The following is a 25,079-nucleotide window of genomic DNA, read 5'->3' as shown; positions in this document are numbered from 1 at the left end:
ACATGTAAACAGCCTGAAGAGCAGGGGTTATAGCAAGACACCACAAAAAAGGCAGTAAGAGGTAAGTTCTGATAATTGATTACCTGTATTTTAATATGATGATTGACTTATTTTCACATTTACATAATTTAATTTTAAATGATGATGATATTTTAAAACTGGCTTGCAAAACTCATGAAAAATTAATGGTTGGTTCTTGCCAACTACTGAAAATTGGTACCAGCACATGACTCAATGGGGACATATCAGAAGGATTTCCTTTAAAATCAGGAAGAAGACTCATAGACAACACTGCTTCTGTTGTCATTATACTGCAAGTCCTATCAGTAAACAGAAGAAAATTATAAAAAGAAAAGCATATGAACTGGAAAGAAGAAAAAGCAACTGTCAGCACTTTCCAATGATGTGACTCCATAGGTAGAAAAATCCAAAAAAGGTTGTTTAGCTATTAGCTCAATATTCAAAAACTAATGCTCTATCTAAACACTAGCCATACTTACAAAAAAAAAAAAAAAAAAAACAGGAAAAAATAAGAGAGAATATCAAATGGTAACAAAATATAATGATTTCTAAGAATGCATCCTACAAAATGATGCAAGTGTTTATGGGGATCATTATAAACACTGTGTTGAAAAACAGGAGAAAAAAAAAAGCCTACATAAATGCAGTCTACAAGAACCACAAGCAGGAAGGCTCCGTATTTTTAAGGTATCATTTTCCCTAACTTGAGCTAAAGATTCATTAGAAGCCCAATCAAAAGCCCATGAGGTTATTCATAGGACTTACTTGAAGGAGTGCCCCACATGACTCCGGGTTCTTAACATAGGGGACAGGAAACATTTAGGGGTTCTGCAAACATTAGAAAACAATTACATCTTTATTTTCACTAACCTCTAACTAAACTAAACATTTAATTCAATCACGGAAGTAGACAAACAGGCCACAAAGGTTCAGCATGTCCTGTTCATTTGTCACCAACATTAATTACAGATATTTTTATAGCAATCACTGTGTGGTTGGAAACTGTTTGCATCTCTCATCTCTTCAAAATAACAGTAGTTATTAAGCTCACCACCAGAATTTGTTATTTTACATGCTAATTAATAATCAAGAATTCCTATCATATTAAAATTTCTACACACTCATTACTGCACTTCAATAATTGCTTTTCTCTGTAATGCCAGTTGCAAATGTTCAGCATTTACAAGCATTACTCAGAGAAGGTATTCATAGGCTTCAGCAAACAGCAGAATAGATTTGTTCATGGCACAAAAAAAAAAAAATGGTTAAGAAGCCCCAAAGTGGTTGGGATGTTATTGGAGCATTATGTTAATGGGGCATTATAGGCATTTCAAAGAATTCTGGAAGGTTATAGGCAGGCTTTGCTACCTGGAGTGTTATCATTGCAATTTCTCTAGTATAACAAGTTCAGCAGTCCAGCCAGTGTCATTCCTACTGTATACAAAGTAGTCCCTCCAATGGAAGTCACACTATGGTTGGGGGCAAGTAAGGATTAATCCATGAACTGCTTAATATGAGAGGCCTGCTCCCTTCCCCAGCAGGCCTTCCTTTATGATGTCCTTTGACAGTCATGGTCCATGGCTCCCCTTTCAGTCCTCTCTGCTCAGGTTTCTTCTTCTCATCACTGTGGTGCCCCTCCCCCCACCATCCTTTGCTTGTTGAGGACCAAGCAGATTCTAGAAGCAGATCACACAGGGCACAGGTAGGGGAACATGTCCCTGTTAGTTGTCTGATCTTGGGATATACCTCAGCCTCAGTCTCAGCTTTCACATCTGTACAATGGAGACAATAAGATCACACAACTAACAGGGTTGCTGTAAGGATGAAAAGCATTTGCGTTCTTTTCTTTTTTTTTAATTTGTTTTAATTAGTAACACATGACAGTACAATGATCTTGACATATCATACATTTGAATCAGATGGGATGTTTATTTTCTTTATGGTGAAACAAGTCATCACATATTAAGACCGTACAAATGATCCTGTAAGGACAGTTTCCTCAGGTAGTGAGTTCTTATAATTTTATGTAGCATTAAACAGAAGTTTAATTTTCACACTAGAAGTACCTGCTTATTGGATGTCACCCCAACATAGTTTTCAATACTATAAGGGAACCTGATGGCTCTAGCTGGTGGCCAGAGATAACCACTCAGAGGCTACTTTCTAGCTGCTTCCCTTAAAAGGACTATTTAAAGCTTGCTCAGGAGCTTCAGGTGACCCCCTCTCAGTCACAGTGTGACTTCCTTGGAACTACTGCCTGCTTACTTCAATCCACCAGTGAAAGTTCCCCTGGGGTACCTGTCTGGATCACACCCTCAGCCAATAAGTGTATTGGCCCATAGGTACCCCTTCTTCCTCTCTGCTGTGCTATGTATTGGCCCATAGGTACGCACTCTTCCTCTCAGTGTATGGCCTCCAGGTGTGTTGTACATTCCCACTAAGGAGTCTGTAAGTCCTACAAAGACTTCAGCTTTCACATTGTGATTTAGTCTTTGACGCTGTGCCTGGAATCTGAGCCCTGATGGTGAGGCCTCCAGAAGGGCCCCATGCAATTGGGTTTCTCTCTGGGCCTGTAGGTTGCTGAGGCCAGCAGACACCAGCTGAGTTGATAGAAATATCCCAGGAGTTCTTTCATAACAAGAGGGGGAGCATTCACAGGGCCAAACCACACATTCATTCATTTATTCATTCCCCAAAAGAAGGCATACAAAGCTTAGTATTAAAAAGAAAAAAGAAAAGGCTAAGCCCAGCAGTGCATGCCTATTATCCCAGCAATTTGGCAGGCTGAGGCAAGAGGATCATGAGTTCAAAACCAGCCTCAGCAACTTAGCAACTCAGTCTCTAAATAAAAAACTTAAAAAGGGGATAGGGATGTGGCTCAGTGATAAAGCGCCTCTGGGTTCAATCCCTAGTACCGATGATGATGATGATGATGATGATGATGATGATGATAAATTTAAAAAAAAAGTAGTAGTAATAACTTTTACAGTGTAGTCATTTCTTGGGAAGAAAAATTTGATACTTTTTAAAAAATGATCATTTTTTTTATTATCCTAACTGTGAGGCCTTAGAATCAGCTGTTCCAATTGATTCCTGAGGTCACCTGTGAAATCATGTGGTCAAAACAAGGTGCCCACCTCCTGTGAGGCCCTGGGACAGGAGCATCTCTGTACCTGTGCACTGGGACAGTGCAGTTCCTGAACTCCTGCATCTTCCAGCAAAGTTATATCCGCACAAGATGAGGTCTCAGATACCCCCAGAAATCTCCACTCATTTCTGTTTTCAATATGAAATGTTCTTGTTTTATATTAAACATCCTGGAGCAAAAGTCAGTAGGATCAGATGTCATTTTGTTTCTCTGGCATCATTATAAAATATGCAGTTTCACTAACTGAATATTATTCTTATCAATAATTTGAAATAATGTCTTAAGAACAACTAAATCTTGAAATGCTTCAAAGCTACAAGAATTATTCATAGCTTTTTTTTTCTAAGTGATAGTTTTTCTACACAATTGTTTATCATCTCATCTTTTAAAAAATTTCTGAGTATAAGCATATAAGAATGAACATAAGATAAAAGAAAATACTGTAGTTATGCCAAAACAAATTTATTTCTCTGTATAATAGACACTCATAAACATGAGAATGATTCTAAAAAATTATCTCAACTTTAAAATTTAGTTATTCTTTCATAGGTAGAAACATATTCAAGGTTGTGTTTTTAGAGAAGCTGAAGGATTGGGCTGGAGGTACAGGTTAGTGGTAGAACGCTTGCTCAGCATGAGCAAGGCAGTGGGTTCCATCCCTAACACCACAAAAAAATATATATATACACACATACACACCCACACACACATATATAGTTGTGATGCTGTTTTATAGAAAAACCGAACCAAACACATCACAAATGTTCACAACTGACACTGATTCAGATCAGATTGTTAGGGATATCCTACCAGGCATTCTGATGATGCAACAATCATATTTAAGAAACTTTTAAACCATATTGTAAAGCTATTTTAATCAAGAGCCTGTTGTTTGTCATACCATAAAACCATTTAGACCGAGGTACTAAAATAATACTTTAGCTTCCTATTTTAAAATTTACACACACACACACACACACACACACACACACACACACACACATAATCTTATGGTTTGAATTAGAGATATCCTACAGAAAGGTCATGTAACAAAGAAGGAATTTCCAAAGGTGAAATGATTAGATGATAAAAGTCATAACCTAATCAGTAGATTAATCCATTTGAAGTATTAATAATTTAAATAGATTATTGGATGATAATTCTAATTAGGTGGGGTACTCTAAAGGAAGCAGATCACTAGGGCAAGCCCTTGGGAAATATATTTTGTCTCTTACTCCTCCCTCTCTGTCTGCTTCTCCTCTAATGTGAGGTGAACAACTTTCCTCTGCCAAATCCTTCCACCATGATGTTCTGCCTCACCTCAAGCCTAGAGTAATGGACTAGGTTGACTATGCACTGAATGTCTGAAATTATGAGCCCCAAATAAACTTTTCCTCTTCTAACTTGTTCTTGTCAGATCTTTTGATCTGCCTAACACACACACATATAAAATTATATATATTTATTTTTCCTCAGGTGATTTTAGAAATTTGGAACTTCCAACAGTTGGGGAATATATAATTGACTTGCTCCTCCCAATCTAAATGAAACAGTTTTCCAGTTTTTTCTTTCTAAAACTACCTAATCTATTCTTCCTCTCAAATGAAAAACAACTCTAGGTTTCTTTGGTTAAAAACAACCCCTCAGTAATACATTAGCTCTTATGTTCTTCAGCACTTTCCAAATTCTATTCATACACAATTGCATATAAATGATATCTTTTTTGAATGAATTATCTTCTGAACTAGATTAAATAGTCTTCAAAGTAAAATATGTATTTTCATTCCTCAACACATCACAATGGAACCTATTCCCTGGACTGTAAAAGACAATGCATATAAACTCCCCTGGAGTTGGACTGTCTTACTTGGTCCTTCCAGTTGGACTGTCTGAATGTCAGGAGTTGCCAGTGCTCAAGACCAACACTCACACAATGGCTCCCCTCTGTCTCTGAACCTGGGATAATGTCTGATTCAAAAGAACCTGTAAATATCTGGTGATCATTTCTCTATCCATAAGAGTAAGATCTGGAACTTTTCTTAGGATCCAGGATCCCCCGTTCCTAGTGTCTGGTGACACATTAAGGCCTCTAAGAATTGTGAACATCAGGGTCCACTTACTCACCCTTCCCAAGTTTGTACTCACCCTTCCCAGGTTGTACTCACCCCACATAGCTGGCCCTTAATCCATCCTCATGAAGATTCCCATAATGTCTTTGCTACGTTGTTTCCTACTTCTGAACTTTACCAAGTATACTGAGTCACTGGCCCGTGCTACCTGAAGCAGACCAGAGATCCCCACCCAGAGACCCCTTACCATAATTGTTCTTATTAACAGACTATCAGCAAAAATTTCTACAAAAAAAACTCAACGTGGGTTAGGACTTCCTATTTTTGTGAGGACTAAATTGCTCTGTCTTATAAAAGCTGCAGAGTTGATGATGTTACTACTGCTTTTGTGGTAAAACCTCTGACTAATATTAAAAAATGAAACAAAAAAGCACTTGTTTTGTTCACCTTCAGTCCCCTTCTCCTACTAGGTATAAAGTTCAAAGAATTTCCAGACTCGAGGTCCAGAGAAATTTTAGGCGATAGCCTCTATGGACCCTGCAGCCAATAAACCTACTTCCTGAAAATTCCTTGGATGTCCAGCCTATTCTGTCCCACATCATAACCGCCAAAATATATGCAGTAGAGAGCATGCATATACCCGCTAAAACCCACAGTGCATTACAAGCTCAGAAACTTGGCATGGAAAATCCATGGATGGCCCTTGCATAATTCTCCAACCACACCTCATTCCCATCCATCTGTGCCCTCACTTGCCTCTAAACATATTCCACAATTTATTTATTTTACACAAAGGGATTATGTCTGGCCATTAGCAAATCCTAATTTAAGCTCTTTTGTTTTCACTTCTGAACTCTTTTTTCCTATTATAGCAATATATTCATCTGTTATTTCATGGGTCTGCTTTATGGCCATGGCATTAATTCAGAGATGTATGGTGGATCAATCTGTTGCCTATAAACTTATTCCTCAGTATAATTCACTTGTAAATGTAATTCTAAGGGTCATATTACAAGAAACAATTTCCATTGAGTTTAAGGTTGTCATACAGCAAATTAGTACCCATGAATCTGAACTATTATTAAACTATATTTGGTATGAACTAAAAACAATAATTATTCTTATAATTAAATGATACCTTAGGTTCCTTACAATGAAGTGGATTCATGCCAATATTGTTTCCTTTTTTAGTTCACAGTATTTGTGAAAAGCCTTACATAATTTTTAGAAAAATAACTGAATTATAAAGGTAGTTGTCTTCCAATATTAAAATTCTAATGGCAGAAGACATTTAACTGGGCAGGTACTTGCTAATAAAAAGAGCCTCCTGTGTAATATCTGGTTTTGAATTTCCAGAAAACCTGGGAGAAATACACAAAATCTGTTTTTTAAAAAGGCTTCCTCTTTATGTACAAGCCTCTTAATTCAGTTAAAAATGAAGGCTCTGATTTAGACCACTTTATAGAGAAAAGACATGAAAACTTCACTTAAACCAGCTGATGTTGTTTTGGGGTTATTTTTCCAGCTGTATGTCTAAGAGCCTACTGGGCCCAGCAACAGAAAAAATCAAGCCTATTGCTTCATGGTTCTAAAATTGTACAAAACCATATGATTCTACAGAACCTTTAGGGAACTAAAGCTCTGGATGGAGAATTGTTCCTAGTTCTCACTGACTAATCTGCTTGGTACCCTAAAAAGAAAATGATTTGGACCTGCTAGAAAGCCAAACTTTTTTTTTTTTTTTTTTTTTTTTTTTTTTTTTTTTTTGGTACTAGGGATGAACCCAGAGGTGCTTAACCATGAGCCACATCCCCAGCCTTTTTTACTTCTTCTTTTGAGAAAGAGTCTCATTAAGTTGCTTAGGGCCTCACTAAGTTGCTGAGGCTGGCCTTGGAACTTGTGATCCTCCTGCCTCAGCCCCTGAGTTGCTAGGATTACAGGTGTATGCCTCCATGTCCAGCTAGAGAGTCATTTTTTTTTCCTTTTTGGTGCTGGGGATAGAACCTTGTGCACTCAAGTCAAACACTCTACCAAGTGAACTATACCCCAGCCCTAGAAAGCCAACATCATCATCCCAGTTATTCTTAACTAACCACTGAAAAAACATGCATTTGGCAAAAGAAACTGATTCTAAATCATCAGGGTGGTTCTAAACTCATAACCCTTAAATAAATTGTCACATCTATCTTAAAGGCTCAGCACATTTTTGTAAAGAACCAGTATTTATCTTTACTTCCTTAGCTTTTATCATACTGCCTGGCACACAGTAGGCATTTGATAAATGTTTCCTGAATTAAACTGACCACAAGTTGGAAAGCTCTTATACAACTTTCTAAAATCTTCATATCTGTTATTTCCACCCAGGCATATATTGAGCTCAAAATATTTAAAGAACCAATTCATCAGCCCAACTTGATGCTCCACACCTGTAATTCCAGTGACTCAGTAGGCCGAGGCAGGAGGCTCACAAGTTCTGAGGCCAGCCTCAGCAAATTAATGAAGTCCTCAGCAATTTAGCAAGATCCTGTTTCAAAAAATGAAAAGGGCTGGGGATGTGACTCAGTGGTTAAGTACCCCTGGGTTCAATCTCCAGTATCAAAAAAGAATTTAAAAAAAGAACCAATACATAATAAGAGGAGAACCATGGGAAGTCTAAATTTTTCAGGTGGGTATTGAGTGGGTAAATGACAGCAGAAGTCGAGAGAACAGACTGAGTAAAGGGCTTCTCTCTGGCTACCAGGAGAGATTGCCCCATGCAGCACTCATTTCCAAACACACTCCTGGCCCTATTTAAATAAACATGTAAGTAAAATTCAACAACCCACCATACTGAGGAATAGTTTTCAGAAGGAATCCACAAATTGAACATTTAGGGAATTTTCGCATTACAAGAAAGTAATATCTCCAGATTTGTCAAAATTGCATCATTCTATGGATTAAAATTCATAGAAACAGGTAGAGCTGTAATTTCTCAGACACCCTTTTCCATACACCTTTTCCATCTCTTCAAGTCAGAATTCAAGAGACCTTCTGGCTAAGGGTGGGAAGGTCCTAAGGCTGCCCTTGCTCAATCTCTCCCAGGGCCCTCTGGCTTGTCTAGCACTTTCATTGATCTGGGAACCTTGCATGTACAGCAACAGTTCTCAAACTTGGAAATAAATATAAATCCCCTGGGGCATTTAAAAACTAACAATTCCTCACCTCCTCAACTGAAATTCTGATTTCCTAACTGCAGCTTATTCTGAACCCTATCAAACCAGAGCACTTAGGATATGGTGTATGGTGTTTTTGCACTCAAGGCAGTCAGACTATGAACTCCAAAGAAAGAAATGCACAGATTCAGGTCAACAGCCCCCACATCTCTGCAGTGATGAATTCCTGGAGTGTGTAGAGGTGTGCCCTACAATGCATTTGCACAGGGGTAGTCCTGGCATCTACAGTGTGCTCTGTGATTGAGGGTGACATCACCACTGGACAGCGGGGCAGTGTAAAGACAACGTAAAATCCCAAAGCCCAATCAAGCTAGTGCTTGAGAAGTCACACTGGAATGTTAGGCTGTTGACTCTATTAGTAATGATCTTGCTCTTAATGCTCAGTTTCAAAAGATTTTAACTATCCATAGCTTGCTAGCAAGAGAACTGCCTTGCTATGTAACTCTTAAATATTAATGTTTAACCAACTCTTAAATATAATTTCAAGGGGTGAAATCTATTATTTTAAAATCAAATGGTTTGTGACTTTTGTAGAATTCTATAAAATTCTCAAATTCTTTATTCAAATTATTAAAATAATCACAAAGCAATCAAATATGTAATTTTAATTTTTGTCCATACATTTGTTTACATTAATTACTTTTTTGAGTGAATAAAGAACTTACTTTGTAACTTTTTACAAAATTTTTACATCTTGAGTAAAAACTTTTTCACCATGGAAAACTGAAGACAAAATTACTAATTAGCTCTCTATTATATTGTTGTAGAATAATCAAAACTTGCTGCACAATTTTTTAAACCCTAGGAATAATATGAAAGTTCAGACAATCACTTCTATTTAGAAAAAATGTTTCTTCTGAAAATCCCAATGACTTTAAAAACTTACAAAAATTTAATAACTGTGCTATCACATTGGATCCATAAATATAATAACATCTGTTGTGTTTTCAGGACAAGACTTAGGCTGCAAGAGAATATTTTTCACTGTCTTAGAAAAAAATAATTTGGTAATTTGAATATTTGCAATTTGAGAATAATTTAAAGAAACATTAAAAATTTCCAAAGCTAGCAGGTCACAGTGGCACACACCTGTAATCCCAGCGGCTCACACCTGTAATCCCAGCGGCTCAGGAGGCTGAGATAGGAGGATCAGGAGTTCAAAGCAAGCCTCAGCAAAAAGCGAGGTACTAAACACCTCAGTGAGATCCTGTATCTAAATAAAATACAAAAAATAAGGCTGGGGATATGCTCAGCAGTCGAGTGCCCCTGGGTTCATTCCCTTGTACCTCCCCTCAAAATTCCAAAGCTAAAGAGCAATTTATGATAAAATAGGAAAGCAGAATGAAATGCCATTGAAAAGACAATCAACAGTGAGATTCCAAAAGCTTTCCTGACTACAATATATATTCTATTGATATACACTATTATATATGCTGTATATGTTCTTTTTGCTTGTTTTTCCCTCACTCCCTCCTTCCCTCTTCTTTTTTTTTTTTTTTTTTTTTTTTTTTTTTTGAGAAAGAAAACCAGGGATAGTTGGCTGCAAAATCTCAGCAAGCCCCTGGAGAACTGGCTCCCCTCTCAGGAGATGAGCCTGGGCGGGGCTGGGCCTGGGCATGCTCTGATTTCTCAGGAGATATTTGGTTTTCCTAGGGGCTGTCTTGGTGGCCACTCTCTTCAAAGGAAGGAAAAGCAGAATCTGAGGCTGTGGTATGCTTTTAGGTCACCTGCCTATAGCAAGTACAATCAATCCATACCAAGTAAAAGTATTTATAAAAACAAATCTCCATAAAATACCCCTTGTCCCCATTAAGTCAGGGACAGAACTTTTTATTTATTTATTTTTGTGGTGCTGGGCTTTGAAGCAAGGGCCTCATGCATGACAGGCAAGTAGTTTACCACTGAGCTACATCCTCAGCCTCATGGGGAGGGGAATTCTTTTCCAACAAAAGGTACAGTAATTTCTTTGAAGTGTTCAAGGAATGAATAAAAAATAGACAGAAAAAAAGGAGGATTCTTATTTTATATTACAAAATCTAGAGTCAGGTGACACTGAAAGCTTTAACACATCTAATTCATTAGGGAATCTTTTCTGGTTTAATTCATTAGTCACTGAGTATAATTATATTAAAGCATTGCTCTTTAAGTAACATTTACCTAAAATTATTTGTATTTAAATATTAGCAACTCATTAAAAAAAATTGAGTCTATGTCAAAAAAATTTCCATTAAATAATAATTTCCTTTAATTGTTCATGTTTATTAAAAAGTATAGCCCACTATTGTTCCAAGAACTGAAGCACTCATGTTTAAGGAGCATATGTTTATGTGTATGTATATATACCAAATAAACATTAAATTAAATTAATACTGAATAATGCAATACATTCTCAGATTTTAGTTCTTTAGATACATTTATAAAAATAAATTATCTGTTTTATGTTTTCATCACATGGTGCAACTAAACATTTCTTAAGAAAATTTACCTAGAAAAGGTGTTTGTTTTTTTGTTTCTCAAACATTTACTATGTTGTTCTTTAACATTCATATCAAAAAATTTGAATGTTTTAACTCAGTAACAAGTAGATTTTAAAAATTCAGGTCTGGGGTATAACTCAGTGGGCAAATGAATGGGATAGGCCCTGGGTTTAGCACAACACTGAAAGAAAAAATAAAATTCACAGGATATATTTAGTGACCCTGCAAGAGAGTAATATATCCCACCCCAAACACATTCCTTTGGCCTATTTCAAATTGGATATTCAGAAAAACTCCAGGCTCTGTGATCACAGGGATGACTCTGAAAGGTGGTTCTTTTGTAAAAGAAAAGTATCCATCTACATTAGTAAATAGCAGATGTGCACAATGGTTTTTCCATTTTATGTCCCCCACCTCCTTTCTGCCTAGAAAGGCTCTAAACACAGCAGGAAGAGATTGGGATTCTAATACCTGACCCAGATAAAAAAAAAACCCCATCTGCATCACAAAACACCCTTGCTGGCTGTGGGATGCCCACTTTCCATAAAGGGGTGTATATTTTTGTGATTTATGTTAAGCAGTGATCCCTCCTCCCCCACCCTGCTGTGGTTTTCTCTTTTTGCACCTTAATAAATTTGTATGTTTTTTTCTCCAATTTTAAAATCTGTCAGGGTATACCAGCAGAAATGTCCCTTTGTCTGAGTAACACTTTTCTTTTATAAATCCAAATCTAAATCTACATCCTATAAGCATTACTAAAGCAGAAAATTTAAAATTAGTGTATAAATATTGACAAATCTGCTAACCACAAGAGACTGCAGTTTTTTATGGAAAAATGTATGATTTTTTTTAACTTGGTGTTTCATTCCATTTTTTAAAATATTAGAATTGATCAAATATTTAAATTGCTCACAGAAAAAAAAAAGTGTTTACCAGCAATAGTAATTGTTGAAACTTCTTAAATACACTGGTAGGACTGGTAGAAACATAATTAAATACACTGGTAGAAGCATAAATTAAATATACCCCATGGATCCACCCAGGGATCACCTAGCCACCACAGGTAAGCCTCCCTGGTGTCAGGCCCCATAGAAAGTAGATTATGGGCCACGAATGGTGGTGCAGAGCTGGGAGGCTGGACCTCAGCAACTCTGCCTCAAAACTAAAAAACAAAAATAAAAATAAAAATAAAAATGGCTGGGGATGTCCCTTAGTGGTTAAACACTCCTGGGTTCAATCTGTAGTTACCTACCACCAATTCAAAAATGAAAGAAAAAAGTAGACTGGGAAACCCTCACCTGCTTGATGATCTCATCCACCCAGTCTACACCATGCACATAATTTCTGGGTTTAGGGGAAGATATTCTTATATAGAACAGTGAATGAACCAACAAGCACTCATTGAAACAAAACATGACTTTTTTCCTAAATAGGAAACAAGTCTCATTATTAACAGCATGCAAAATATCACACTTATTTTCTACTGAGCATTCTTCTCTTTCTTACACAAAACCAAATCTCAATTTTTTTTTTAACAAATGTTTAAGGTTAAAATCCACTGTGTTCCCAAAGAACATAAATAAGAACATTCTCCTCTTTATCTTCCCCACGTAATGATCTCAGTCCCTATTTTTATAACAACTGAGATTTTTCAAATAACTGTTAAATATCTACTAATTTAGACCTTATCAAATTTCACCATGTTTTATTAATTTGCTTTGCCTACTATGGATTAGAGTTTTTTCCACTACATTTTCTTTGGATTGTCTCTTCTTTGTGAAACACGTCCTTCCTTTTTTTTTTTCCACTAAGTTTATGGGTAGTGAGTAGGTAGTATGTATTTCTGAATAATATCTTATTGAGACAGAAGAAATAAAAGGTAGAAAGGAGACAAAGGAAGAAAAGTGAGACTACTTTAAACTCAAAGCCTTGTGATAAATTTCCTCATACCTTCACTCTCTGGGTCAGTTTTCCCCCCAGGCCTGTTACTTCCCAAGCCAGATTTTTTTCCCCAGAACTGTCACTCCAAAGTTTCTAAGAAATCTACACATCTCAGGGTTCCTGAAAATTCACTCACTTATGAAAAGTGCCTTTTAGAATAGATTAAGCAAAGGGAGATTCAATATTTTAAGAAATTCACACATTTCAAACGTTATATATTGATCAGATAGAGGAGACAATATAAAGATCCTAAGACAGCCACACCTCACATACCTTCCCATGCCACCCCATGCAAAAACAAGAGCCTGAGTTCCCAAAAGGTGCATCTCACTCCCTTGACAGCCGAATTCTCCCTGAAATATGGATTCATTGCTTTCCTGAAAAATCTCTACTCCTCCCTCTCTTTGACATGTTTTGAAATTCTTTTCTGCAAAGTTTGTCAAGGACCCAGTCATCCTGAGTTAAGGTCCCCCTTTTCAGGATCTCCTCAGACTCCCTTCAGTGACATTATATTATGTTTTTTTTTTTTCATTTTATTTTGGTTTTCATTACTGTGGTGCAGGGGATCAAACCCAGGGCTTTATGCATGCCAGGTAAATGATCTTACTACTGAGTCAAGCCCCCAGCTCATGGGGTCTTAATAAATTACAAAGTTCTCTTCCCTTACTATGTACTGTTTTTGCATTTCTTTTTGCTTCTTGTATCATTGCTCTGCTAAAGGCAAACTAGTTCTCATTCCTCCACAGCAAATAGATTTATATCACTATCTTTGGTGGTTGAAAATGTGACCTTGATGTTTCTAGGTGTGCTTTTGTTGTTGGGTTGTTTTTTTTGTTGTTGTTGTTGTTTTTTTTTTTTTTTATCTTTTACCAGCTTCATGAAGCTTCTCTATGATTTTAATGTTACTAATTCTCTGAAATTTATGGAACTGACTTTATGGACAAGGATAGATGTAAATATTTCATAAGTAATTGAGGCTGCATAGTATTTATCAATTGTTATATATATCAAACTGGGAAACAGTTTAAACAGTTTATTAAAATCTTCTGTATTCTTATCCTATCTTTTTAATTATTTCCTACATGTCCATTTTAACCAGTTCTTTTCTTTTCTTTTTTTTTTTTTTTTTTTTTTGATACTGGGAATTAAACCCAAGGGTGCTTAACCACACTGAGCCACATTCCCAGTCCTTTTTGTATTTTATTTGGAGACAGGGTCTCAAAGAGTTGCTTAGGGCCTCACTAAGTTGTTGAGGCTGGCTTTGAACTCTTGATCCTCCTGCCTCAGCCTCCTAAGCCGCTGGGATTACAGGCGTGCACCTCCTCACCCATCTTAACCAGTTATTTTCATACACACACACACACACACACACACACACACACACACACTTCTATTCAGTGATCCTCCTTGAAATTTTATGCTGATTCTGCCTAACAGTTAAAGCATAAAAATAAACAAATTTCACCTCCCTTCACCAATAATGTAAGAACCATGAATGCTTTAATTCTGACTATCTTTCTACATTTATTTCCAGTTGTTCACTTAGATTTGTCTTCTTTCCTTTAATTCCACCGACTGCACACAGATGTTGTACATACACCTTTACTATTGTTTCCACATTGCAATTAGACTTTCAGGAGCATCACTTGTGTAACAGCTGCTGGATTCTAACTACTCACACCTGCCCCTATAATTGCTTCCTTTCCTGCCCCACCCCCATACATTAGCACTTCCTTAGTGATGAGTTGGTGGTCTTGCATCCTCTGAAGTCTTAAAAGATTTTACTTTTCTGCAAATGACTATGTCCCCACCACTCTTGAAAGCTAAGTCTATAATCCTTGGTGTTTATCCCCTCTTAGAACTCTGAGAGCTCATGGGTCTCAATGTTGTTAGTTATTCCTACCCCTGGCTGCTTTCTACAACTTCTACTTCTGGTGTTGGACGATTCCCATATGGTGATGTTGGTGGTGTGCACTATTTTCTTTTTATTCCTACACATTTCAAAGTCTTCCTGACTCACAAGGTTGGTGACCTGCTTGAATTAGGAGAATTCCCATAGATCATCTGTTAAGTCTTTCCTCCTCCTGCAGAACCCAGGTCATATGCATGGATCTTGTCACTCACCACTCTGCCCTTTAACCCATTTTTCATATTTTCCTTTTCTTTGTCTCTGTATGCCAGTTATTTATTTCAGATCTGTCTTCCAATTGGCTGAGTCTTTATCCACCTATGTCTAATCTGCTGTTTCAAAATTCACTGAATTCTTTATTTCAATAATTCACTTTTTCATGTCTACATACTCTTCTTTTTCAACTCTGCTTGATCGTTTTCATGTAAAGATTGTTTGTTTATATGAAGGAAACTGAAAGAAATAAGTTACTCACTCTGTTCTTTTTTCTTTCTTCTATTTCTATAGACATTTGGCATTCTAAATCTATTTCCAACAACTACATTCATTTTGATCTCATCCTGTAGTTTGTTATTTCTATGGGCCCTCCTGTGAAGTAGTTTGTTTTCTTATGCATTTAGCGCATGTTTCTATTGTGAGTGCTGGTGGCCAGGCACCACATGTTTTTTCGAAGACTTTAGAAATACCAGTCAGATAACAAGTAGCCCATGTGTCCAGGGGCTATTCAAAGGAGCATATTTAAGGATCTGTCATGCATCACTTAATGACAGGGACACATTCTGAGAGACATTAGGTGATTTCAACATTGTGTAAATATCACAGAGTGCATTTACACAAACCTAGTTTGCTTAGACCACCACACACCTAAGCCATATGGTATATATAGGCCATTGCTCCTAGGATGCACACCTATACAGCATGTTACTGTACTGAATATGTAGTCAATTTTAACACAATAATTGTTTATCTAAACAGAAAAAGTACAGTAAAATAGTGCACAGTAGCAATATTTCAGTTCAAATAAAATCTTTTGGGACAAGCATATATGCTCATCACCAACCAAAACATCATTATGGGCACATGACTGTACTAATTTCTTCAGGTACCTGGTAAGAAGTACTATCGGCAGACTTCCACAAAAAGAAATGTAGTTCCATTTTTCAAAAAGTTTACATTAAACATGAGGGGCAGACACACAACCATATAATCTGCCATATAAACTTTTTAATAATAGATTTAATCTGCCATATAAACTTTTTAATAATAGATGCTTAACTAATTAGCTACAGAATTGGTGCATTTTGATTTATTGACAAGGTGATTCAGGTGAGCACCTGGTCAAGGTTCAAATTACAAATCAGTTTCTGGCCCCACTTCTGAGCAGTTAAAAGCCCAAACCCTCTAGTCACAATCATGGGGTAAGAACACACAACACAGCTGAGACAAGGAAAGCCAGATCTTGGGATTTTACTAAATATTTTAGGAGAGAGAATCAGTCACATTTTTACTTCCTCAGCAAATATATACTGAGAACTAACAATCTTCCTGAACCCAACAAGATTCCACCTGATCTCCCTGTAGTGACTGACTGCAGTGATTCCCTCCACAGCATTCTCCACCCATGATCTCCTCAGGACACACAGGAGCACAGGCACATAGCAGAATCCCCAAGATGGATCCCACTAGTTAACTGAATCTGAACTCAGAACCCAGCCTGAAAGCCATTTGCTGACTGTTAGGTGGCACACTGGACCTGAAAATTCCTGAAAGGGCCACAGCTAAACTTGGTAGCCTTCACCTGGACACTGTGTCACTGCCCCCAAATGAATGGTCTCTAAAGTTCTCTGTTTTTTTACTGTTTTATTTGTGCTGCTTGGGCTAACCAATGAGCTATGAGCCTCCCCTTTTACCTTGAATTCTCCCCTAGTGAATTTCTGTTGACAATAGTGATAATTTTACCACTTTGCCTATCAATTCACCACTCCCAGAAATACTGTATTCAATTTAACTTTAACAAGTTCTCAGGCTGCCAAGGATTTTAGGTGTTAACATAACAAATGACTGTAAGTCTGAGTCCTGCAGGCAGAACCTGCTCTAAGCCTTCAGGCAGCAGGTGATCACTGCAGGACTCCAACCAGTGATTCCATGGCTTGCTCACAAGTCAGAGAAATTTTCTTGTGTCTTGAGCACACCAAGTAATGGGACATTACAAAGAATATTTAAGCCTCAGCCAGAGTTCCAGGGATCATCCAGGGCTATGGAAATTAAGATAGAGTCCACTGTCCACCAGCCCCAAGAATCACGTGGCATTACAATTTCCTTCTACAGAGAATATAACCACTAAGTCAGATGATGGAACCACAAGCAACACATACCATAAAAAAGCTACATCCTAAAAAAATTAAGCAAGTTTCATAAATTTATCTACTATCATAATATTCTCCCAAAATAAATACAAAAATGTTGTTTGTTAGTCAAAAACTAAACTATCCAAGTTTCTATTCATGAGTTAGATATAAATGACACTGATGCTGCCTCCATGCACATCTTATATGCACAAGCATATCTTATCCTAAAGAGTAAACAGGAAGAATTTAATGAAAGCTACAGCACAGATAAGAGATAATATACATTTTTTCCCACTTTGTGATTTACAATCTTGGAGTAAATTTTTTATTGCTGTGCTATTAATGAGCATATAATAAGTATGTAGTTTCTAATTTTAAGCTAATTAAAATGCTAAATGTTTTTGTGAATTGCACTGCTATAATCATTGATATTCATTCACATAACACTACAGTACACTGATTTAGTTCAAGTTGCAGAATCAGCCCAAGAGCTCATCAACAGATGAATGAATGAATACAGTATAGTATACATACACAATGGAGTTTTACTCAGTCATAAAGAAGAATGAAATAATGTCATTTGTTAGTTAATGGCTGAAACGGAGAACACTGTGTTAAATGAAATAAACCAAACTCAGAAAGTCAAGGGTAAAATATTCTCTCTCATATATAGAAGCTAGAGAGGGGGTAAAAAAGGAATAAAAATGAGATCTCATGAAAACAGAAGGAAGACCAATAGGGTAGAGGAAAGAATTGGAGAGGGAGAGAGCAAAAGAGGGCATGGGGAAGTCCCAGGGAACAGAGTCTAACAAATTAATTATGTCCCTCTGTGAATAAATCACCATGAATCTCACTCATATGTACAATTATGATGCACTAATTTAAAATAATAATGAGAAAACAGTAGAATACAGTAAGTGGATGGGGGAGGGAGGAAAGGAGGAGAAAATATTGGGAGTGATACTGATCAAATTATGATATGTGCATATATAAATATGGCATAAGAAATTCCACTATTATAGTTATAATACACCAATACAAATAGTAACAATTTTTTAAAGCCAAATGTTTTATGCTTCTATTAGTATTCATTCTAATATGTTGAAAATACCCATTATTTGGAAATTAATAATATTTTTATCTCTTTTGCAGCCAGCTCCCTATTCCCTTATTGAAGATTAAAAGTTCTAATGGACAAGAAAGACATACAGTATAAAAGGACAACTGAACTAAGCACTGTGAGGATCACACAATGATGTGCAATGCCTACATCAGACCACTGCTTTCAAAGAGTTAAAAACACTTAAGCAAAGTGTTTGACTCTTAAGCAAATAGAGAAAGGTTTGTAAGCTCATTAATGAATGATCTAGGGAAGAGCATTTTGAGAAACTGGACATTTACAGGCATTTTTTAGAGGATGAAAGAAAGAGATTGGTAGATTACATAAAAACTAATTATTATCCTAGGGCACTAATATCTTTATAGTTATCGTTCATACCTGAAACAATGCACTCATCAATTTAGCAGGTAACATCTCAGTGTCTCAATCATAATCAAATAGTAAACAAGTAAGGCAGCTGTGGGAGCATTCTCCTAGATAATTAAGCAATCATAGACACCTATTAAACAATGCCCTTGTAGAAGACTGAGAGGTCACCCTAAAACACTCTTTGACAGTATTTACAGTGATACAGAATTTTTCTTAACACGATTTAAAAAAAAAAAAATTAAAGCATATACATTAGAATTCAAACTAGGAAAAATACATATCTATATTTTAAAGAAACATATTATATTTGGTTTTATGCCTTTCAGAAATATGCAGAGATGTATAATGCAGCTTTTAAGAAGTTATTCAATACCAACAGCAGAGGCCTAAGGCAATTGGCTTATCAGTGGGTCCCAGAGGCAGGTAGAAATAGGTAAAATTTAGAAGACACACTAAAGAACTTTTTGTGTTGAAATAACCCTTCAAAACTTCTAAAAAAATTAGTGAGGGGGAATATCCTAAAGTTCATTTCATCTTTGTTATTTAGAAACCTGAGGCTACAGCTAAACCCTGGATCAATTACTACCAAATTGTTTAAGCTATTTTACACTTTTATATTCAAACTATTTTTGATTTAAAGGGGAAAATTCACCATAACATTTACTCATTCAAGGAGAGTTTTCTGCCCTTTATTAGGTATTTTGGAGTGATTTGCTCTCCCTCTTCCCAAACAACCCACACAGAAAAGAAGATTTTCCTGAGGCCCATGAAGCTTGAGTTTTCCTCCTTATACCGTTCAGGCATGGTAGAGGCACTGAGAATGTGTGCTTGTGGTCATTTTATTTGCTTTTGCTTAAAGATTCTCCTACAATTCCACAATCTTAAGACCCCCACCAAACCTGGCTCTCTCCTCACCTGATGCTCTGGGCTGAGCAGTCACATGGACTTTTATTAGAGAAAATTATTTTGTTTTCTATAAGTATGCACACACACCCTAGCCTTCACATTTCTGGGAAATACATTCACATACTATGAATAAGGATCTTCTTACTAGTTTATCAAAAGTTCTTCTTAAAAAACTCCAAGTTCAAATGCACATAAAAACACTGATACGTGTGTCCAAAGCCATTTGCCCAAAGCCTGCATCAATGCATGGCTTCCCATTCACAGGAAGCCTTCCTACATACACCAGGTTGAGCACCGGACAGATGAAACTCACTCTAGACAAACATTAAGCATGCTACAGAGGCAAGAAGAGCCTGCCTCAGTTAAAACATCAACAGAAGCTTAGTCCCTATTAGCCAAGGCAATAATTTCTTTATAGACTATGTTGATCCTCTTAGCACATGACATTACTTGAGATTGAAAATGTTCCTTTAACAATAAAGAATGTTGACAGCATTTACCAGATAAGAACAAACAATTCCATGTCCACTAAATGAGATAACTTATGAAAGTACAGTCTTACAGAAGACACATATGACAAAGACACTATTAGATATTTATGTAAATAAATGTTCATGACATTATACTCCTAGCAATGGGAGACTTTTCTGTGCCTCCATTCTGCCATGATTTACACACGTATTTAAGGTTGATAATGTTCTCAGGTAAAAATAACTTAGACACTACAGTTGCCTATTATGTGACACTGGATATTTATACTTGAAACTGGTAATATAGTGCAAGAACTTATCAGATTAATACACTGTCACCAAAGATAATATAAAATAATGCTTTCTACAGAAGAGACCCAAGGCTTCAATGAAGAAAGGGTACAAATCTTCAAATCAAGGTATCAATATGGTTATTCCTCAGGTCAAATGCTCAGTATTACTTGAACATCATGGGTTTCCTTCCCATGTTGGCCAACAGAATAGACTTGGTCTGCACCCACAGTTATGGGCAGGGACATTTCCATGAGCAGTTTTCTGGACTTAATGGGGAGGAGGGAAGACATCAATAGATGAAAACAAACATTATTACTCTTAAAAGAGTAACTCAGAGTGTATGTCTAACTGTAATGAGCCAGAAATTTTTTTCTTGGAATATGAAGGGCACTTTTGACTGGGGAAGAAAGCAAATGGAAGCTTCTGGAGAAAAATTATAGGTGTGCAGATTCCAAGTCAGACCTACCACTGAATTGACTCCCTGAATCTGGATGTGTGGTCACTTATCAAATATTGCCATCAAGGAATGAAATTGCTAACATTTACTTCAATCCTCCTTGCAGTAGTGGGGGCACAGCAGTTGTCCCATAAAGCTTGTACTTACATACTTGGAGCCAATGATCCAGCTGTGAGTTAGCTTCCAACTGTGTAGTTGCTACATAGGGGAAGGGTAAACCCTATTCTTCAAAGTCACAATCCATGAGACAGCTTTCAAGCACTGGACAAATAATCAAAATGTGGATATTTTATTATTCTCCCTCTTCGTCCTCCAAAATGCCCCGAAATTAATAAAGAAATGATAGATTCACAGGGAAAATGTTAAAACAGAAAGCTACCTTCTTTCTCCATTTGTGCCTCCCAGTAGGAAGTAAAGGAAATGACAACTGCTTATACAGAAAACAGGACTCTATAACTCAGAATCTGTGTTCAAATTTCCCCTGGAGTTCCCTTCAAGAAAACAGTTCCACATAAAACACTCTCATCTTGACTAAAAGAATTTTAGAAGGCAGCCCAAGCAGTCACTCATGTGTTTTAAAATATCAGATCCTATGTCATAGACTATAGGTTGCAGTCCAAGCAACTTGGTTTTCCTCAGGGACAGAGAGAATGTAGAGGAAAAGAAAAGAGAGAGAAAGGGGAGGGGGGAGTAAGGGGGGAGGAAAAAGTAAAGCACAAGCCAATGGTACAGGCTATCTAGAAACATTTTACTCTCTGTGCACAATTCTCCTGACTCAAAATTTCCTGCTGATTAAAAAGATCATGTTGGAACTGGGGGTGTAGTTCAGTTGGTACAGTGCTTGCCTAACAAATGTGAGTCACTGGGTTCAATCCTCAGCATCACATAAAAATAAATAAACAAAATAAAGGTATTGTGTCCATCTACAACTAAGGGAAAATTTTTAAAAAGATCATGTCAAAATGTGAATGATCTCTGTGAGCACAACTTCCAGCAAGTCCTGTTCTGGAAGAGCTGCTCTCATGACCAAACCTCATGCAAGCTGACCCATAAGGAAGAATGGTTTCCTCCTGAGAACCATCTATGAATGAAGGAAAAATGATATTCAGTCTGTGTGCGAAGAAGACCTACGCATTTTTTTAGGTTTATGTGCACTTCTCATTTCTTTTGTGTTGGTGCTTAAAAATATTTCAGTTTAGTCATAAAGTCTATCGGAAAGGATTATTTAAGTTTTCAAAGCACTTCTTAGGAAAATGAAGGTTAGCCAGCAAAACTGTTGAGCAACACTGAGGTCCATGGCTTTGTATTAGAACCTGAAATCCCACCCTGCTAGCAAACTCCTCTTTAAAATTTCTCACACACAAGAGGCCAGCCTCAACAGATTAACAAGATGCTAATCAACTTAGAGAGACCTCATCTCAAAACAAAAAAATAAAAAGGGCTGGGGATATAGCTCAGTGGTAAAGTGTCTGGTGTTCAATCCCCAGTACAGCAATATTAATTAACTAATTTAATTTAATTTCTCATAAAATGGTACAGACATGAGAATAAACTCTCTATCATGACTTGATAATAACAGATTTCAAATACATGTTTTAAGTACCTTACTTATACACACACACACACACACACACAAATACTTCCCAAATAATCAGAAAACAAAGAAATATTAGCTTATCTAATTAGCTTGCCTAATGAGGTTAATAACATTCATTCTCCATTATTTCTACTCCCACAAGTCATACTATCAGAATGGGAGCCCTAAGGAATTATCAAATGACTTTTTCTAGACTCTGTGAACCTTTAAAGCCACAAGCCATTTAAATAGAATCTTGACATTTGAAGAACCATCAACAGATTGACCTTATTATCTAAAATGTCCGTGGCAATATAAATTTATTTTTTAACATTAATTTGAGTACTAAATACAACAAAATAAAAAGAGGGTGATACATGAAAGCTAGTGTTGATATTTACAGAGTCAGCCAGAGAGCCACAGGGAGCTGAGCTTAGAAATACATTCACTACAGGCTGATGTACTGCCCCTCCCCACAGAGCACCTGCACTTGTGACTCCTTAGCAAGAATGCTCAGTGTCAGAGGGGGCACCCTCTTGGGTTCCAGGAAATGCAATACCAATGAAAAACAAAGAAAGAGTAAAACAACTAACAATGTCAATATCACACAATTAAAACTAAGGAAACAGGAAAGGCAGCAAAGCCCTCTGCTCCTCTCATGGCAATAGTTTCTGAAGCCACATTTCCTCCAAGTAATAGTGACCTCCAGTGACTTATTTTTAATTGTACTTCAGTGACTGTGGGTGGAATTATCTGACAATTTGTTTCTACAAACAATTAATTAGTCTGGTTATTTTTAAATCTCTTAGCAAAATGACAAAGCTTTCTTGCAGGACCTTAATGATTGGGTTTTATGTAAATGCCCCGTTTTAATTAATTCATGGAGGTGGTTGCACAAAGCTAAGTTAAAATTGTGTCTGAAATGCAGGTTGGCATTTGCATGTTCATTTGTTGCAGCGACTCACATACACTATGGCCCTAAATGAATGGTGGAAGGGTAACTTTGCAATGCTTTTCCCTTCAGGCTAAACTTTCCCGTGATGACAAAGCTAAATCTGGATACATGGCAGCAAGGTCAATTCTGAACAAGCCTACCAGCACTTTCTTGAAAGTCACATTAATTTGTCCTCCTGCCCACAACTCGATTTAAAAAAAAAAAAAATGAGGAGGTATGGCAGAAGGGAGTGAAGGACATGAGAGACTTAAAAAATTCCTCAGGTAAGGGGCTGGGGGTGTGGCTCAGCGGTTGAGCACTCCCCTAGCACTTGCGAGGCCCTGGATTCAATTCTCAGCACCATATAATTATAAGTAAATAAAATAAAGGTATTGTGTCCAACTGTAACTAAAAAGTGAAGTATTTTTTAGAAAAAAAATCCTCAGGTAAAGAAGATGGAGATCCTTAAACTTTTTAAACTTTGTTTTTAAATCGTCAGATTAAAATGCCTTGAGGTCTGCTGAATCTATTTGGCTAGCAAATTGAACCCCTCAAAATCAGAAGCAGAACAAATCACAAAATACAAGCATTTGAACGTTTAAAACCTGAATGGCATAACGTTTTTCCGCTAAGCAAAAGCCCTCTCGGGAGAGGGGCTGGAAGTCTCCCAAAACATGCCACGAAATCTAGGTACCCTGCTGCTGTGCCTACCAATGCAGCACCAGAGTTCTCTGGTCCGCCCCACTCCGCAAAGCGCCAACTGCAAGGATCTACGCTATGCAGGACAGAGCCAGTTCAGCAGTTGTTTCTCTTTCTTACATAGTTCTTACAAAACGCACTTATAATGAAACGGCATCAGCGATGGCACTTGCAAGCTCCTCTCATGTTCTCTGGCCTCATCTCATCTCTAAATATCCTCATGCTAATTTTAGGTTTTACAAGAACTTGCACCTACTCAAAGAATATGCAAAAAGCAGCCTAGGTCTGGGGCCACAGAAGTCAAAACATGCTTCGTATATTTTAGATGCGACAAGAGGGAAAACAATTTTAAACCATCCTATCTTACCGTCGGGACTTCGAGATATTTTTAACGCTTCGTTTTCAGAAACAAGCCAGTGTTACATTTGTAAATATTTATTAACCCTAACAACACAATTTCTAAGTTATCAATATAAGTTTTAAAAGCTCTACTGTACTCACAAGTATTCCCCGCCACCACTTTGCTGCAGGTCTGCGCAGACAAAAGAGCGAGCATCTTGAGCAAGGCTCCAGCCACAGGGTCCATGTCCACACTCTCTGGGGCTTCCCCACCCCACACTCAATATCTCGCTCCTGCCCAGGTCTCCTGGCGCGCGCCTTTCTTTCCTCTTTCTCCAGCCCGCGCAGCGTGACGCGGCGCGGAGGTGGAACCTGCAGCCGCACCCACCCAACCGCCACCAGGCGCTCCTCGCCCCCGACGCCTGCGGAGCCGCGCGGTCCAGGCTGCTCTGGGCCGGTGCTTCCAGTGTGCCGCTGGCGCTCCTAGTGGTAAGTAGGGGAAGTGCAGACAGGAACCTCAAATCACACCTGGCTGGCTGCTGGTGATGCAGGGGAGGGGTGGCTACAGACCGACTTTCCTGGCTAGTTTGCCCTAAGTTTCTCCACACAATATACCCCCGCTAATATGAACAATTCGTTATACTTCAATTTAAAGAAGCCAAGTATGAGTGGTACTTGCTCATTAGCATTGTGTCTCCACATAGTATTGAGGATGGATGGTAGTAAGTCTGTAAATATTTTGAGTTGAAAAGAGGTTGGAACAGAAATAACTAAAAGAGGTTTGAAGAAA

At 37.4% G+C, this 25,079-nt stretch overlaps 1 protein-coding gene across 1 annotated transcript in view; it reads right to left on the bottom strand.

The window, feature by feature from the left end:
- Nucleotides 1–24,579, bottom strand: part of LOC308631830 (contactin-associated protein-like 3) — a 220,887-nt gene extending 196,308 nt beyond the window's left edge. The window contains exon 1 of the mRNA XM_081263326.1: nt 24,452–24,579. Within this exon, the coding sequence (XP_081119452.1) occupies nt 24,452–24,536 (85 nt within the window). The 5' untranslated portion in view covers nt 24,537–24,579. The remainder of the gene's footprint in view (nt 1–24,451) is intronic.
- Between the last annotated feature and the right edge of the window lie 500 nt (nt 24,580–25,079).

Source organism: Spermophilus citellus, assembly GCF_964194105.1.
Source record: "Spermophilus citellus genome assembly, chromosome: 12".
NCBI lineage: Eukaryota > Metazoa > Chordata > Mammalia > Rodentia > Sciuridae > Spermophilus > Spermophilus citellus.
The sequence above is the reverse complement of the archived record's forward strand: the minus strand, read 5'-3'. Positions and strand labels throughout refer to the sequence as shown.